The sequence below is a fragment of the Terrapene carolina genome, unplaced genomic scaffold, assembly GCF_002925995.2.
Source record: "Terrapene carolina triunguis isolate 2854851 unplaced genomic scaffold, T_m_triunguis-2.0 Scaffold67, whole genome shotgun sequence".
In the NCBI taxonomy this organism is placed as follows: domain Eukaryota; kingdom Metazoa; phylum Chordata; order Testudines; family Emydidae; genus Terrapene; species Terrapene triunguis.
The window spans coordinates 51288902-51302485 of NW_020664418.1; the positions used below are offsets into that span (position 1 = coordinate 51288902).

The window sequence follows — 13584 nt, forward strand, 5'->3', positions numbered from 1 at the left end:
GCTTTGTGGCTGTGGCCTGGCCTGAGAATGCCAGTTCTCCGCTTCCCCCCGTCTCAGGGCTGCAGCCTGCATTAAACTCGCCCCTTCCTAGCTCTTGTATGCCCGGGCCGTGGACCAAGCCTGCAGGTGCTCCGCTTTCCCCCCTTATCTGAGAGCTGTGTGTCCATGTCTCTGCCTCCTGGCAGAACGCCGGTGCTCTATGCATCACTTGATTCATTGTACAAACAGGGATTGGGGTGTCGGGTAAATAGATGCCTGGCTGTATCTCAGACTCTGGCCCAGACCTGCAGGTAGCATAGCCATTTCCAAGCCCCTCTGGCACTACAGGGTACAGCTCCAGCTTGGATTCTAGTTAGGGTTACACGGCCCTGTGGAACCAAAGTGAACATCTAATCAGTCTTTAACGATTAGGCTGGGTCTAGGTACTAGAAACTGGCTCACCTCAGGGAAACCTGGCTTATATGGTTACTGCCCCAAGGTTTTTATACCTAATTTTACAGAGGCGTGTGATAAGAAAATGAAAGTGAGAAGCTGGTCACGTGGAGGCAGGAGGAGACGATCTTGTGAAGCCCTTGACCCAGCGACACCCCACCCCCCACATGCTCCCAGCCCCCCAGGGGATAGAATTTTTTCAAGGCCTTGTAGCTATGCCTGTGGAGTGAAGTGTACTTTGAAAAATCAATTTTAAACAAAGTTTCAAACTGCCTCACCTGGGGTGCAGCTCTCCCTCCCCCCATAATTAGGGTAAGCTGCAAAACTCAAAGGAGCACTCGTTCTAGGCTGGCTGTTACCATCTTGCTGCTCATTTTCACGGCTTGTCTGCCTAGAGCCTTTGATACATGACAGGAAAGGTTAGATGGGACAAAGGGCATCGATTCACGGGGGGACCTTGGTTAAGTGACTTAGGCCTCAATGTTCAACACTGTCCCATAATGTAGGGTTCCTTAGTTTTTAGGTGCCCCGCTGCAGTGGATAAGGCCTCGTTTTTAGAAGTGTTAATTGAGCAGAATGTCCATTATTTCAGCTGGAGTTGTGGGTGCTTATCTCAAAAAAATCCCAACAACAAAGACCAGATCACTCATGGTGGGCACCTAAAATTAGCAGACCCTTGGAAAATGTGGGGCTAGAGCCTGTCTGTGCTTCCTTTTAGCCATTAATGGACTTAACCTCCATGAAGTTATTAGCCAGGCTGGGTAAGGAATAGTGTCCCTAGCCTCTGTTTGTCAGAGGGTGGAGATGGACAGCAGGAGAACGATCACTTGATCATTGCCTGTTAGGTTCACTCCCTCTGGGGCACCTGGCATTGGCCACTGTGGGTAGACAGGATACTGGGCTGGATGGACCTTTGGTCTGACCCAGTACGGCCGTTCTTATGTTTGAGCTCCTGGGGTGCGGTGTACAGGTTTCCTATACACAAGAAGGGCTTCACACCCAGTAACTAACGCCCCTGTGCCTCCTGCACATCTCTCACCCTGTCGTCTTTCACTCTCCAGGCCTGGAGTCGCTGAGGGACAGCGCTCACTCGACCCCCGTGCGTTCAGCCTCTCATGGCGATGCTTTCATGTCCCATTCGCGGAGTAGCAGAGCTGAGAGCAGCGAGAGAGTGGCAGTCATCTCCGACGAGATCTACAGCCCTGCCGATAGCGTGCTTCCCACGCCGGTGGCAGAACACAGCCTGGAGCTGATGCTGCTCGCCAGGCAGATCAATGGCGCCCCCTGCAGTATTGAAGAAGAAAAGGAGTCTGAAGCCAACACACCTACTGCAACTGAGGCTGATGAGATGGGAGGCGAGTTCAAAGCCTTGTGGCAGGGTGGTGGTGGCGATGGCGGGACACAAGCTGCACAGGTGAATAAGTTTGTTTTAAGTGTCCTCCGTTTGCTCCTTGTGACAGTTGGACTCCTCTTTGTTTTGCTCCTTCTCCTGATCATCCTTACCGAGTCTGACCTTGACATTGCCTTTTTCCGTGATATTCGCCAGACCCCCGAGTTTGAACAATTCCATTATCAATACTTTTGTCCCCTCAGGCGATGGTTTGCCTGCAAAGTCCGCTCCGTGCTGAGCCTGCTCATTGACACCTGAAGGCATGACTCTTCCTAATAACTAGCCAGGTGGATTCAGAAGATACCTGCTACCAGTTCCCAGCAAATGGGACCCATCGTGGCACCATCGGCCCATAAACTAAGTCCTCCTTTCATGAATCAAAGTACACTGCGCCCTAGGATGTTTGTTCCTGAAAGAAGAAAGGGATAGATTTATGCCAGATTAAAAACGCATTTCTTTAGCGCTCCACTTTCCTGAAGTACTCAACCGTTCAGTTTTTAATTCTTGAAGTTTGCAGAATAATTTAAGATTTTAATTTTCATAGATGTATTACTTTGAAGGTATCAAATAAGAGGAATTTATTTTACTACTACTGATTATTGCATTAGTGTCAGCCAATAGCGACACTAGTTCAAGACTAGAGATATTGCATTATGCAGGAGCTTTAGTAATGGTGCTACTGAGTTGTAATTTAAATACTAGTGTATTGTTTCATTATTAAAACTGCCACTGTGCACAGCACTACCACCTTCAAATTATTTTAAAGAGATCCTCCTTGTACTAACTAGAGCGTCTTAACTGGCAAATGGTTTATTCATTAGAAAGTGATCTGGTACAATACCATTATCAACTTAGAAACGTTTTCAAAAACAACAGAGTGGGCAAGAAACAGGGAAGCCAGGAGTGGCAGTGTCTGTTCCTTTAAGTAGCATAGAAAGATGTGAATACCTATCCTAGTCTACAACATAGGCCTTTTCCGAATATGTTAAGCCTTGAACCTTTAGTGCACCGCAGTGGCGTTTACCATAGAGGTGTTAAATCCCTAAAGACAGTGGGAGTTGAGTATATGGGGGTAGTAGATAAATGTACTCAGTTATGTTCTATAAAGTCTGGGTGTGTAGTTTGTAATCAGACCGGATTGATTTGGAATACATTTTGCCTCAGAAAGTTGTACTTGTTTTGTATAAAAAACTGTTCAACCTATATTTTAAACAAAATAGCATTTTGTTATTGATACTAATCAAGTCTTTTTTTAACTTTATGGATTAGATGAACATAGTGTGATATACAAAATGATTGGAGTAAGCCAATTACTTTGAGAATAAATGTTTTGTAGAATGGAATTCTAATGGCAGATTAACCCATTACTTGTTTTGGAAAAAAGAAAGGCAGATTTTTTGAAAAATTTCAAAGGTAAAGAGCAGAATTACAGAAGTGGAGGCAACAGTGAAAAAAACCAAGACAAATATGAGATCTATCCTTAAGGGAAAAAAGTGTAATTAACTAATTTCTATTGTGACATGAACACTTGAATCTTTTATTACCTGGCAAAAATAGCAGCCCATTTGTAAGGGGAGCAATAATCACTGCTGTAAAGTTTCTTGTGAAGCTGGGCATATTTAACAAAACAGACTAGCAAGAGTTTCATTTCATCTCAGGGAGAGATTTTAAGCAAGCCGAGGCCATAGACCCAATTTTAAAAGCTCCGATTTACATTTTCTGCACCTTTAACCATCTCTGCACACAAGTTCAAGCACTGCTGGTGCACGCACACACACACCCACCCTTTGAAGATGAGTTATGATTTTGTCCTGAACTGGTCAATTGTGCTCTTTTGCCAAATGTTCAGTCATCAATATAGAGAATAATCTGAAAGTCAGTTAGATTCAGACTATTTGTCACTGCAATAAATAAGGTCCATTTTACTAGTCTGTCAGATCTTCAAAAAAAATTTTTTTATTATATATTATATATGCAGTTTCATGTCACTTTTACTTTAAAAATTAACCACGGCCATTTGATTATCAGAAGAGCTGAAAAAGATTTTGCATTCAGTTTAATATTAAGTTGTGAATTCCAACCAGGGGAGGAAGAAAGGCTAGATTTTTACATGGATATATACTGTTTTATGCAACATAGCAAAATTAACTTTTAGTGTAGTGTTCCTACCTCAGTCTGTAGTAATTGGTGTTTCTATGCAGTGAGTGATAGTCTTAAACTAAACATTTTTCATCCTAGGTTAAAGATGCAGTATTTCACTGTTTTAATTGCTAATACTACTTGTTTGTCATAACAATACATTATCATTCAGTGACAGGTGCAGCTCCAATATGTTGTACTTTAAACATTTTCATTTTCAAAAACCACAAGGTATGAAATATTAACCTTAAAAAACTTTTGCATCAATCTGCTTTTAGAATAGTAATAAATACCACACCTTGTTTAACCTTTTACTGTTTTCACCTGGCATTTTATCCTAAAACCATTACAATTAGTATTTTTTTAATCTTACATTTTTCCCCCCTCTATGCCATACGTTTCATGTTTTGCTAGCTGTTAGTTTTATCTGTCCTTTGTATAAAACGTCGTTTCCATAGTTCTTATATCAGAGGAAGCAAAACTCTTAATAAAGAATAGTGTACTGCATCTTTAAAGCAGTAGAGGGTAAAAATACCAGAAAATGTGAATTTCTTAGTTTTCATAGAAGTTAACCTTTCATGTGCCAAATACTGTAAGTTACCTTTTTTCCCTCCAAAATAATGTACCTTTTTCTACATATTCAATATGTAGTCAGCATAAAATCATTGGTGCCATGAAAAGTATTTTTAAATTTAAATAAATATTTAAGTATCATGAAAACAAGAGTTGGCATTTTTTACTTTTAAATAAATTGCTCATTTGAGTGGCGATAGTTAATATTTTACAGCTTCAACAAGTTTTACTTGATCAAGAACTGAAGAAATTGGCCCTTAAACACAATGGGTCCAAATTCTGCACCCTTAACTTACGCTAACTTCCCATTGGAAAAAAAAAAAAAAACAGTGCAGAATTTGGCCCTTTAAGCAGAGAAATTCCAAAATTACAAACACCGATAAGCCTAAGCGTGATCTCACTGTATCATTATATGCATCCGCATGGCTTTTAACAAGTTTGCCTTCATCCTTGTTGACTCACTTTGTTTTCTAAAAATCCATCCTTTGAAACATTTAACTGAACCAAAGAACTGATTCAGGCTACATTATAAACATGTATTGCTGCCATGATGAAGCTGACCTCATACAGAAAGATGAATCTAACAAATCAGAAATACAGGGACACCTATCACCTTCTGATCCCTCTTCCTGTTCTGCAGGGCATGGTGCCAGGCATGGCTAACTGATCACAATTCAACTCATTATACACTGCTTACATACAGAGTGTGAATACCAAAGCACTTGCATTTTGAAGCCAACAGCAATTAGGCAGGACTGAAAATGGCTCTCAGATCCAGCTTCAAGAGCGAAGGCCAAGCCAGGCTGGAAATTTAAGGCAGAAAGTGGCACAACTTTTTTGCTTACCCACTGCAGAGGTCATTGTGTAACAGAGTGGTGAGATGGTGTGTTAAAGTGACCTCATTTCAGCAGACTTTTGCAGGACCCACTTGTCCCTTAAAACCAGAAGTGCCTTAGACTTGAGCAATGAAGGTTTATACCACATTGTAGTTTTTAAGGTTTGCAGGGAGAATCAGGTATCAGTGTAACCCTTCTGCCAGGTAGTGTAGGCAGCAACAAGTTCCTCTTTATACAGAACTGGCTCGACACACACACACAACTCCAGTAATCTAGGAAAACTAACCACCACCCTGGGTGCCTCCAAGAGGTAATACTGCCTCACTTGCAAATACCGAGTCTGTGTATAACACAAGAAAACAGCATTAATTTGGAAAAACCCTGCAACAATGATTTGAAAGTACACCACCAAGAAGTAAAACGCCCACCTCATAGTATCTTGGGCAGTGTCCTTGTTGTCTGATTCTCACTTTGTGCTGTTGAAGTCCAAGGGATGAAGGTCTCTACCATGCCACTCCCCTTTTTCCTCCTTTGGAAATCCACTCGTGCTGTCTGAGGTCAGCAATGGCCCCAGATTCCAGGGACGTGTCTGGGGGGGGGTTACCTCTTGCTCCTGAGGGATGGGGGTGGTGGCCTGCCAGTACCTCTGCTACTATTTATCACTGCCACGGCTCCCCAGCATCACAGAGACGCAGCAGTAATGGTGGCAGTGGTGTTCTCAGGTTCATCCAGTTCTCGGTGATCTCAGCTCTTCAGTGATTTCACAGGATAGCCGGGAACCTCTGCTGCCACCTCTCCTGCATGGTCTTTTCACCACAGCACTGTCTCTGTGCCAGGGCTAAGGTTAGTGCCCGTAGGTCAGCATATCACTGAGAAGGAGCCAGGCCTCTCCAATGCATCTAGTCAGCTGTCTTAAAACAGTGACGGGGAGGATGAAATGGCTTCTGGCACCCTTTAAGCCTGGTTGTGTGGACCTGTTTAAATACCCCGCCCCCTCCGGACTCTCACATTTGGCATCACTACTCCGGACAGTGAGTGAGGTTAAAGTTAGGGCGACACCCCGCCCCCCCCGCTCCCCCATAAGGGTCACTAAGGATAGTCCTGCTGCCTTTAATACTGAATGCCATGGTAATGAAACGTTATCCTTAATGTCTGAGTAGCGTGAATTTTAACCCAAACCAGCCAAAATCGATCACTCCAGCAAGGCAGGTCTGTCTGCTGATCCCCTTGGCAGAATAGGTGTGACTCTGCAAAGAGGCAGCTCTGAGGTCTTTCCCCCCAGTTCACCACTAGCTGTCAGGGGAGAGCTTATTCAGCCCCTGCTTACACATTAGTGAAAATGAAAGAGGGCCAAGCAGGGAGTGTGTAAGTGTCCACACACAGCTCTAAACCCTTTCAGCCACAGCTTCTCATGAGCAGGAGGGGCCTGTGGCCACTTTGATTCCTCTGCTCCCAGGCAGCTCCACTCCTTCCTTTCCAGACTTCTTTATGATCATCATCTTCTTTACCCAATTCTCAGTGCACCTGACAACATTCATTTACACACATCAACATTAAACAATTCTGGGAGTAAGATTTCATGGCCCAATGTCAGACATTTTACTAAACGGATATGTTTGACTGAAAACACAGACTATGTTGTATAATAAGCTTAAGGTAAATTTCAGGAAAGCCACAATCATGATGTATTACGTCTAAAGAGCAAGTTGAGGCCCAATGTTAAAACTATACATGATAAATATTTGTTAAAGGTCATACTTAAAATGGCTTTAGGAAATATGACTTTTTATTATGGATGCAGCTTTTCCCGTACTTGAATACACACGACTCACCATAGGTTGGTGTGGTAGGACTGCTACAGATTTAATATTTGGAACTTTAAAAAAAAAAAAATACAGAATGTTTCCAAAATAATAAAATGTAATTTAAAACCTTTTAATGCATATTTTTGTCCTGAGAAACAAACATACTTTATGTAGGAAAAAAAATCAGCAACCTTTTCAATCCTTGAAAACGTGGAGACGACCACTGGAGTTACCACCCACTAAGATATTCTTTGTAGGGTGCACGGCATTGATGGAACAAACAGAGCCAAGGTAATCTACGTTATAAAAAGAGTGCAACTGTTCACCAGTGTCCTGGAAGATTTCTATTTGCCTTGGGCGTGCCATACTGCCAACCACAAAACAGTCTTCCTGTTTAGGGTCCCATATTGCTCTGAACCTAGTTAACCACCGTCCTGTGTTATTGTTATGTCTATTCAGAAAAATGAAAGAGAAAACATGAAAATCAAACACTGAATTTAGTAAGTTGCATATTTAAATACTGCCATTTCAAGCGCTCTTGTGTAGAGCATCCATTAGCCACACATCTATCCTCACCTTCTAGCCATCATCACATTCAACTTGTTTGGGGATGGTACTTTTCAGAACCATTCAACACTACTCCTCAACAGATCAGAGGAGAAGTGTACATTAATGATAAGATCCACTCCTTTCCTCTCACCAGGCCTTCTAGAGGAAGGGATTGTAAGAGGACAAAAAGGAGGACTAAAGGCAACAAAAATGTAGCAAGAGATCCTCTGACATAATAAGCAACTATTTGTAAAAGGTACTCAAGCTCTGGGATTGTCTTTGGATACAAATCCAGGGGAAAACCATTAAACCCTTTTAAAAAAAGGCAAAATTTTAAATGTTCAGGCCAGCCATACCTAATACCAGGCCCTCAGTGACCCCCGAGGTGGCAACGACTGATTTGATGGAGGGAGTCCAGCCTTTCTTGTTCACAGAAAGGATTTGCCAGCTTTAGGCCTGGGCAAAGCGGGAATGAAGAAAAGGGAATAAGGAAAAGAAAGATCTCTCCACTTATAAGCAGTGCCCTTTACTATCAAAATGTGTTGCTTTGAGGATCTTGTTCAATTGCAAAATATTTTTAGAATTACAAAATTTATAAAAGAAACACCAATTGAGACCACCCCCTGAAACATGAGAAAACTTCTCCAAAGTACAGGGACATGCCAGGCTTTAATACTTTAGTTACACAAAAAGATATTAAAAGCCTCCTCACAAATCTAGTGGACTCAACTTTGGGCTGTATCCAAGCTGTGCCTGGAGCAGGGTGGCTGGGCAACCAAAGCTGGCTATACACAACCCTGATCCTGGGTTTAGCGGAGGACTCCATCTAATAAAGTACAGCGACAGGGCTGCTCTCTCTTACGCAGCTGCCTAGGACACTAATAGCTGTTCTAGCAGCTGGAGAATCACCAGGTTTAGGCAAGCCCCAGCCATGCCCCCTGTTCACAGTATAAGCCACTATGACAGCTCTCTGCTACCTGGCAGCTCACTCCACCAAGTGGGTATGCTAGCTTTACAGCAACTCAAAGCAGCCACAATCCTTATGCCAGATCCTTAGCACTGGTATATGTAACTTACCTGACAGCAGTGAGAACAGGAATCGTAGAGGATAAAGAGCTGGTATCATAGACTCTGTGAAGTAAAGCAAATCATAAAAAAAATTATATATATATATATATATATATATACACACACACACACACACACACACACACACACACACACACAAATAAAAACAAGACTTACCTGTAAACTGCCTATGTATATAGTCAGGAATCAGACAATACATGTTTTGGAACACACTAATAGGTTCTGCACTTGTGAAATCCAATTCAGGGACAGGTGTTAAAGTCCTGATTCCATTAACAGATATGCCTTCTAAAGCAAGCGTTTGTCTTTTTGAACAGAATTACTTTAGTCTGTTCCCTTAGAACATCAGAGCGCAGCAGGGGCTGCAGAGGGCAATTTAAACGGGGAGAGGGGGAGGCAGAGATTTGCTCCTCCACCTGATCTTCCTCTTCCCCTCTCAGGGGCCCACCACACCAGCAACCCAACGCCCTGGCCCATAAGCCCCTACACCCACACCCCCCAAATCCGAGGGAGTGGCATTGGGACCTGGCATGTGGGGTCAGAGCACCACTCAAGTTTATCCCAGCCAACAACAACAACAAAAAGTTCACTGTAACTTGAAGTCTTTAAATCATGATTAGAGGACTCCAGTAACTCAGCCAGCGGCTAGGGGTCCGTTACAGGAGTGGATGGGTGAGGTTCTGTGGTCTCCAATGTGCAGGAGGTCACAGGCAAGGGATTCGTAACCTTTTTCTTTCTGAGCCCCCACCTCCAATATGCTATAAAAACTTCACGGCCAACCCAGGCCACAACAACTGTTTTGCTGCATATCCAGTAGATTAAAGGTCAGGACCACCATTAGGGGTGGGTAGCAAGCAGGGCAACTGCCTGGGGCCTCACACCACAGGAGGCCCCGCAAAGCTAAGTTGTTCAGGCTTCGGCTTCACAGCCTGTTGGCGGGGTCGGGACCCCGGGCTTCTGCCCCACACGGCGGGGCTTCAACTTTCCGCCCTGGGCTCCAGCAAGTCTAATGCCAACCCTGCTTGGCAGACCCCCTGAAACCTGCTCACGGCCCCCCAGGGGGTCCCAGACCCCTGGTTGAGAACTGCTAGACTAGATGATCATGATGGTCCCTTCTAACCTTAGTTTATGAAAGCGCTGGTGCCCATTCCTGGCTCCAAAGCCTATGGAGTAGAGGGTTACCCGAAGTGTAAAGCTCCCACAGACCCCCAGTACTAATATGCTCTTTTGAAAATATATCTGGAATATCTGAACTTCTATGTTTGTCTTGTTCAAACTGCAAAGATTTATGGAGTCTTTACTACTGGGTTGGTTCCATATCACACCCTACTTTTTAAGGCTAGGTCTTTAAATATCTGTTGTGCTTATGGAGCTGTAAAGATGTATTGCAAGTAATATACAAAGAACTCGTGTAGCTGCATTTCCTCCGGTCTACACAGAATTAGTATCCAACATATACATGTAATTTATGAATTAATAGCAACCATCCATTTTGAAAGATGATGATGTAAGCACCAACACAGTTCAGTTACTGTCTGTTGTGCTGCAGCATCGCAAGTGTCTAAAAAGTCCAATTCTTGAGCAACAGTCTTTGCCGTGAATAATACAGGAGTAAAGTGCAAGGCCAGAAGATGAAGCCAGTGCACTATTACAACTAGAGGCCTGCTGTGCTTTTCTCTTTGCTCTCTTCACTGTCTTCTCATCTACCTCTCTCTGACATGTCAGTTATAGTGGTATGATTATTGCATACATTCGTGAAAGAATATGATTTTGTTTTTAAACACCCACTGTTTTGTATAGGACCTGATTTTTCAGCCTGGCCTTAACGAGGCCTCCCATTTTGTGTCTACTATTCTGTGATGTAATTTAGGTTACTTAAACATTTAAGTACCCAATTTGTGATGTAATCAGATACTTAGATGTCCAGATTATTTAAATAATGATCACAAAAATGACAGCATGAAAAGTGAGACTTTTTTAAAAATACAGTCCACGCTATGAATTCAGTCCTAATTATGTCATATGCTTTATCCACCTCTAGGCAACATATAAAAACACCAGCTCTTTTGTAAGACTTTCAGCAGCAACACTGAAGAAATTCAGGATCTCAGCACTTTTAACTGCTATACATGGACTCATTAACCAGTTTTTTTTTTTTTTTTTTTTAAGTTAGCCCTATCTCTGTGTCTATTTATGGTCACAGTTGTAGGTTATAAAGAGAAATGAGGGCAAAAATGTAAGCAAAGAAATCATTTGTTATAAAAAAATTACAAGAAATTCTACTTAAAAATGTCAAGAAAAAGCTATCAAGAACCAATATTAGGCAGTGAATTGTACTTCTGTATTATCTTCCTTCCCACACCCTTACCTCAACGTATCATCAGCACATGTTGTCACCACTCTGTTACCAGTAATAGGTGAGAAATAGGCAGAAGCAACACTCTTTGTGTGTCCACTGAGAAAGCTTATGGGCTTGTTTCCATTAGGCTTCAGGTATCGTGCATCAAAAATGCAAACATTCCTGCAAGACACACACAGCATGCCAGTTTAGAATAGGTTTCATTATGGAACGGGAAGTAGTTACATAACTCCTATAAAGTGAAGTAGTTGCATAAACTTTAAAATTTAAATTTTCAGTTTCTACTTACATGGAAGTGGAGGAACAGAGTGCACTAGCTGCACCTTAAAAAACCTAAATACAATAATTGCCTTTTAATAGCTAGAATTTATAGTACATCCTGCCCTAAACCACTCACAAGGCAAACAGTAATTACAAATGTCAATTCCTTCATAAGCCATTACCAAAAGCCTTTATTTTCCCCAAGGATCACCAAAAAAATGATGCTACTCGTTTTTGAAGTGGCACCATCCGTGAAAATGGCAACCGCAGGTGTGCTAGTACTTTTAATCCTCTTTTCCCAAAAACAAAATGTCCCATCGAGTCCTTTTCTTACTCCCAACACCAAAATATTAGGGAAAGCCAAATTATATCAGTTTTTACGTTTCTTTGTAGAACGTTTTCCAAAGTGATCAGAAAAACCTTGAATATACATATTTAGGTTAAAAAACTAAATTCTGTATTATAAATATCAGTAGATGATCGCTCTCCCCAACCCGATGCCATTTACAGCTGATTTCCAATGCCTTCCTGTGAAACCGTTGCACAGAGCTCTTAAAGCACACAAATCACTAATGCATTTTGAAGTACATACACTGCACCAGCAGCAATGAAATACTGTCTGTTCACTGGATGAACATGGACAGTTCTTGTTGTCTTTGAATTCATGTTTGCAGTAAGTTCAGAAGAAGTTCCTGGTGTCCGTCTGTCCACAATAGCCACGTCACCATCCCACTGTCCTACCACCAACGTGGAGGCATTGTCTGCCAAGAAGTCAAAGGAAGAAAAGCTGTTTTCTTCACTTCTGTACACCTAAGTATGGAACAGGAGTTTATGTAAGGCGATATATCATTGGTTAAAAATAAAATCAAACTAATCGACTATTTCCATATTGATACTTCCCAGCTATTGAAGTATACAATAGAATGTAATCTGCTTTAACTATAGCTACGTCCTTTCACACTGAATTATACTAGTAACATCAGTTAAAACAGCAGCAGTGATCCATTTAAGTAGCTTTTTCATGAGACCACATGGAATACAGGAAGTATCTCTATATAGGGTATTTTGAACAATAAACTGAACACAATGCAAAGTATGGCAAATACAATGTACTTCAAATCCTATATTTATAACTCCCACATAAGGTCTTGTCATCCCACTATTTCCACAAGCAAAGGAAAGACTCACTAAGCAAATCTCAGTTGGGTACTGAAGTGGGTAGTACTGGCTCTGTCCCCACCCCAATCCCAGGGAAGCCCCTCGTCAGGTGCACCAAGAAGGATCAGGCTCCATGGAATTTGAGGAACAAACTCGGAATGAGGAGAAGCCTTTGTCCATGCCAGTCTCCCATCATAGTGGCAATTATCCACAGTTGAGGTAATGGTACTTTAAGCAACATTAATTTAAGACTTCATTACTGTGCCCTCCAGGGGAACCTGGCCACTAGCAGCACTCCTCTTGTAGAAGCCATGCGACCATGAGAAGCCAGGACCAGGCAAACAGGGGTTCTCAAACTGGGGGTCGTGACCCCTCAGGGGGTCGCAAGGTCATTACATGGGGGGTCGCGAGCTGTCAACCTCCACCCCAAACCCCGCTTGCCTCCAGCATTTATAATGGTGTTAAATATATTAAACAGTGTATTGAATTTATTAGGGGAGTTGCACTCAGAGGCTTGCAATGTGAAAGGGGTCGCTAGTAAAAAAGTTTGAGACCCACTGGGATAGAAGAATTGCAAATCTCTTCCCAAGATCCACAAAGATAGGATGTATGTGTCACTTGGCCCCTTTGTGGTGCTCCAAGCAGCTGTCTGGGGAAAAGGGTGAGAACAATTAAGCTAACGGGTTTTACATTGCATCATGATTGATATTTTTAGAGCTCCTTTAAAGAAAAACTGTTAATTTGCTGCTTTAAAATATACTCTCTAAAAAATAAAAAAAATTGAAGAGATTTACTGGGTTAAATAAAGAGTCACATGGATGCAGATGAAACTCATTTTAACATGAAACAGATTTCCTTACTGAGAATAAGTTAAAGAGGGTGTCCATGACATGTTATGAGGATGTTCTCTTAAAACACTGCAGTCAAATAAAAAACAAGGCAAATTTTCCAGATACTTGATTGGCTATGCCGTTTCCAATTTTTTTTTTTTTT

At 42.1% G+C, this 13584-nt stretch overlaps 2 protein-coding genes across 2 annotated transcripts in view; one reads left to right on the plus strand and one right to left on the minus strand.

Annotated features, from left to right (window-relative positions):
* The window catches only part of FRMD5 (FERM domain containing 5), a 77869-nt gene extending 73139 nt beyond the window's left edge, over window positions 1-4730 (plus strand). Inside the window, exon 13 of the mRNA XM_026648418.2 lies at window positions 1494-4730. Within this exon, the coding sequence (XP_026504203.1) occupies window positions 1494-2080 (587 nt within the window). The 3' untranslated portion in view covers window positions 2081-4730. The remainder of the gene's footprint in view (window positions 1-1493) is intronic.
* A 2256-nt stretch (window positions 4731-6986) lies between these two features.
* The window catches only part of WDR76 (WD repeat domain 76), a 16742-nt gene continuing 10144 nt past the window's right edge, over window positions 6987-13584 (minus strand). Inside the window, exons 9-12 of the mRNA XM_029910776.1 lie at window positions 12026-12243; window positions 11182-11334; window positions 8802-8855; window positions 6987-7626 (exon numbers count right to left, since the gene is read on the minus strand). Of these exons, the coding sequence (XP_029766636.1) occupies window positions 7371-7626; window positions 8802-8855; window positions 11182-11334; window positions 12026-12243 (681 nt within the window). The 3' untranslated portion in view covers window positions 6987-7370. The remainder of the gene's footprint in view (window positions 7627-8801; window positions 8856-11181; window positions 11335-12025; window positions 12244-13584) is intronic.